The sequence below is a fragment of the Poecilia reticulata genome, unplaced genomic scaffold (assembly GCF_000633615.1).
Source record: "Poecilia reticulata strain Guanapo unplaced genomic scaffold, Guppy_female_1.0+MT scaffold_236, whole genome shotgun sequence".
Taxonomy (NCBI): domain Eukaryota; kingdom Metazoa; phylum Chordata; class Actinopteri; order Cyprinodontiformes; family Poeciliidae; genus Poecilia; species Poecilia reticulata.
This window is the reverse complement of record NW_007615028.1, coordinates 299,698-303,908: the sequence shown is the minus strand read 5'-3', so window position 1 is coordinate 303,908 and position 4,211 is coordinate 299,698. Positions and strand designations below refer to the sequence as shown.

Below are 4,211 nucleotides of genomic sequence, written 5' to 3'. Positions count from 1 at the left end.
GGCGTGGGAGGAGCTACAGAGGCGTGGGAGGAGCTACAGAGGCGTGGGAGGAGCTACAGAGGCGTGGGAGGAGCTACAGAGGTGTGAGAGGAGCTACAGCGGTGTAGGAGGAGCTACAGCGGTGTAGGAGGAGCTACAGCGGTGTAGGAGGAGCTACAGCGGTGTGGTTACAGTGGTGTGGGAGGAGCTACAGCGGTGTGGTTACAGTAGTGTGGGAGGAGCTACAACAGCGTGGGAGGAGCTACAGCGGCGTGGGAGGAGCTACAGAGGCGTGGGAAGAGCTACAGAGGCGTGGGAGGAGCTACAGAGGCGTGGGAGGAGCTACAGATGTGTGAGAGGAGCTACAGAGGCGTGGGAGGAGCTACAGCGGTGTGGTTACAGTGGTGTGGGAGGAGCTACAGCGGCGTGGGAGGAGCTACAGCGGCGTGGTGAGGTGGAGGTACACCTGGTGGTGGGTTTTATTCTGCTTCACATCTGCAGCAGACACAGGGAGTGCTGCAGCTCTTCCAGCTCTGTCTCTCTGTTGCTATGGTTATGCAAAAAACCAGACGTGAGCCAATCTAGATTATATATATCTATAAATTTTAAAAAGCAAGATGGAGTCAAACTGGGACAAACTGAATGAACTGAGATTGCTCAGGAGGGAGGGGTCAAAGATCACTTACAGACTCCAGCTGCTTCCAGGAGCTCTCTATGTGCTGCTGAGCACGGCGGCCATCTTGGAAATGCTGAAACGAGAAAAATTTGATGGAATGAGAAACGCCTACAGGGGTCCTCTGGCCATGAATGGGCCCCTGCTCCATGATCGGAGAGGCTCCTGTCGACCTCCGACCTCTCCTGGTGTGACCCCTGACCCCCAGCCCTGCTCACCGTCTTCCTCTCGGCCTTCAGCTCCTGCGTGTAGCGCGTCAGGTCGCAGGCGATCTGCGTGTGAAGGCAGTCGGCCAGGTCTTCTCTCTGAGCCGCCATGTCGTTCAGCTGCTGCAGCGTCGCAGCAAACGCCACACACCAGGTGAACCTGGACGAGCCAATCAGAGCACAGAGCACACTTCTGAATGACCTTTGACCTCCACAGCCCAGCAGAGAACCTATGTCTGACATGACGGCTCCGACATCAACGTGAGATCATCATCCATCCATCCAACATCCATCCATCATCCATCCATCCATCATGTTAGCATTAGCCACTGACCTGCTGTCGTCTTCTCTGCTCCTCTTCAGGTGGAACTTCTTGGACAGGCTCCTGCAGACGGACGGGGACAGCGATGGGTCGGTGGAGACACTGTTGGATGCGGCGTGCAGGTAAACCTACCTGATCTGCTTGGCGTAGCTCAGCTCGATGTCGGCCCGCTCCTTGACGAACTTGGTGTATCGCTCCAGAAAGTCGATCCCCCAGCTGGTGTGTTTCTCCAGGTTATCAAACTGGTCCTGGAACAGCAGAAGAAGAACAACGTTTACTGGTTCACTTGCCGTCTCACAGCTCAACGCCGCCGCAGTCATCTGACGCCATGCAGGTGAGCAGCCAGTCATCCTAACCTGCTGCACCAAGGGCCTTGATGGATGGGGACCCACTGGGCCTCACAGGACCGAAGGCTAATCCCCAGGAGCACCAGTAGGGGGTTAGAGGTTTGGGCTGGGGTACGAATCCCCACAAAGATAACCTGAAAAACGTGTGTGTGTGTGTGTGTGTGTGTGTGTGTGTGTGTGTGTGTGTGTGTGTGTGTGTGTGTGTGTGTGTGCGCCTGTCGGTGCAACTATATAACTAGTCTGCTTTCCTTCAGTCTCATGATGACCTTTAACCCCAACCCTTCAGTATCTGGCTGCATTCCTCGAGGTTCGGTCTCCATGATGAGCTTCTCTCTGCTTCACCTGTAGATTTGGTATCAGCTGATCTATAGGTGTATTGATCTATAGACCTGTAGATCTGAATGCAGCTGGTTTTAGTTCCAGTCTGCAGGACCGGATCTATATGCTCTATTCTATGCTGCAAATACTAAAGACAAACATGTCTGATGTTCAAGTTAAATTCTTTTGACTTACATAAAATACATTAAAATGGAGGAAATTCATTGTCATCCATCCTCTGATGTCATCAAGTCCGTCCAGAGTGCGACCATTTTGTTTTAAAGGGAAGTAGATTTGATAGTCATCCACATATTGAAGCTGCACACGAAGCTTTCAGTCAGAACGCAGCAGGGACCCCGGCCTGAGGGTAACCCTAACCCCGAACCCCCGAACCCCTAANGGCCAGCCGAGAGACATCGTCCCTCCAGCGTGTCCTGGGTCTTCCCCGAGGCCTCCTCCCGGTGGGACGTGCCCGGAACACCTCACCAGGGAGGCAGTGTAACTATATATTGTATATTTGGCGTTTTGTCATCTCATGTGATTAATTGGAGCATTTATCGCCCAGAGCTCTGCTATGGTTTCTAACGGATCTGCACTTTAATTTCTTTCCTCTCTCAACAATCAGCTGTTATTCCTCTACATAAACTACAATAAGTAGATCATAAAATTCTCTTTAGCTTTTCTCTGTGTGCTGCAAACTCATTAAATGTAAACTCATTAGAAGCCGAACCTCCATCAGGGAAACAGTTCTGGTCCGACCCGAACTATTTTTACCTGTTAGAACATATTAACATTGAATATTTAGCCGCATTTTTATGCGGTTTAGTTAATATTCACCTAATTGAATCCAGATCCCATCACACATAAAGCATCTAATGCATCTAACTTTTCTCCATAGTGACACAAACTGATGTTCTAATAACTTTTAACAGATGAAATTAAAGACTTCACTTAAATTACCAGAACTTCACCTGCTGGTCTGAACACAAATTCTTCCTAGTCGCATCTGCAGAGAAACCTGCGCTGTTTCATCGGTCACTTGGATATGATCCAAACGATCATTTGAACTCTGCGAAAAAATGTTATTTTATTTTAACCCTGTGCGCGGTTCGGACGTGCGTTTTTTGCCAGGATTTTTATTTATTTTTGCGTGGTTTCGCTTCTCCAGAACGGACGGATGTTTCGTCTGCCGCTCTCCTTCTGGGTGCGGAGGGTAACGTCTTCACCTACATTTGTTAAAACTGCGGGGTGAGTTACGTTTAATTCTTCGCAGCGGCGGAGCCGCGTCCGTGTTGGTTGTGCAGCGCACTGCGCAACTTCTGCACCTTTATTTATGTCCTCAAAATAAACTGCTGGCTCCTCTGTTTAGACCAGTGATCCCCAAACTACGGCCCCCCTGGTTTAGACTATAAATGGATTAAAACTATGTTGCATCTCTTTAGTTTTCTCTGTTCTGTACTGGAGACTGGAGTTAAAGGTGCCGTTTCAACTAAAGGTTTGCAAATAAGCTTCCTAACCAAGGTGTCCATAACTCAACACGCTGTCAGCTCCCGGTCAGAAAGACGCATTTAGTTCAGAGTCCATGAGATGATATTCAGAAACTCTTTGCATAAAGTCTATCACGTCTCTATGTGCTCCAGTCAAAGGTGTTAATTATAACCTGTCAAACGACAGAGGGGCTTAAAACAATAACCACATATTCAGTTTGGTTATTTTTTTAAATTATATGCTATATATATATCGACTAGATCAGGGGTGGGCAGCTCCAGGCCTGCAGGGCCTCCTGCAGCTGTTAGATGTGTCTCTACTTCAACACACCTGAGTCAATAATGAGGTCGTTAGCAGAACCTGACTGGACTGAGGAGGAGATTCAGCTGTTGGATTCAAATGTGTTGAACCAGAGAGACGTTAAGAGCTGCAGGACTCTGGACCTCCAGGACCAGGACGGCCCAGCCCTGGACTAGATATATAGATGTGAACACACATTTTAAATTTTGCCCCACCAGAGGTAGTCCTGGCCCCCCTAACTTTAAAAGTCTAGCTCCGCCACTGGTGAGGGTGGTCCGTGTGTGTGTGTGTGTGTGTGTGTGTGTGTGTGTGTGTGTGTGTGTGTGTGTGTGTGTGTGTGTGTACCCCTCTCTTCAGGCTTCGGAGACACTGCTTCCTGGTTCTGGACCCAGAGCTCATGAGGTCACTAAGCCGTTGTGTGATTGGCTCTCTGGGCCCTGTGGGCGGGGACTGGGAGGAGTTAATCGCCTCTCCAGGTGAAGGTGAGGTCGGAGGTGGGGGTGGTGGTTGCCTTGGCGACGATAGGAGATGAAGCAACTGCAGTGAGACGTAAAAGCTTCAGTTCAGGCAACCAGGTG

The 4,211-nt window shown here is 49.8% G+C and overlaps 1 protein-coding gene across 1 annotated transcript in view; it reads right to left on the bottom strand.

The window, feature by feature from the left end:
- The window catches only part of LOC103460409 (formin-binding protein 1-like), a 40,447-nt gene that overhangs the window by 26,126 nt on the left and 10,110 nt on the right, over positions 1–4,211 (bottom strand). The window contains exons 2-5 of the mRNA XM_008402564.2: positions 1,313–1,428; positions 1,193–1,243; positions 871–1,018; positions 666–728 (exon numbers count right to left, since the gene is read on the bottom strand). Of these exons, the coding sequence (XP_008400786.2) occupies positions 666–728; positions 871–1,018; positions 1,193–1,243; positions 1,313–1,428 (378 nt within the window). The remainder of the gene's footprint in view (positions 1–665; positions 729–870; positions 1,019–1,192; positions 1,244–1,312; positions 1,429–4,211) is intronic.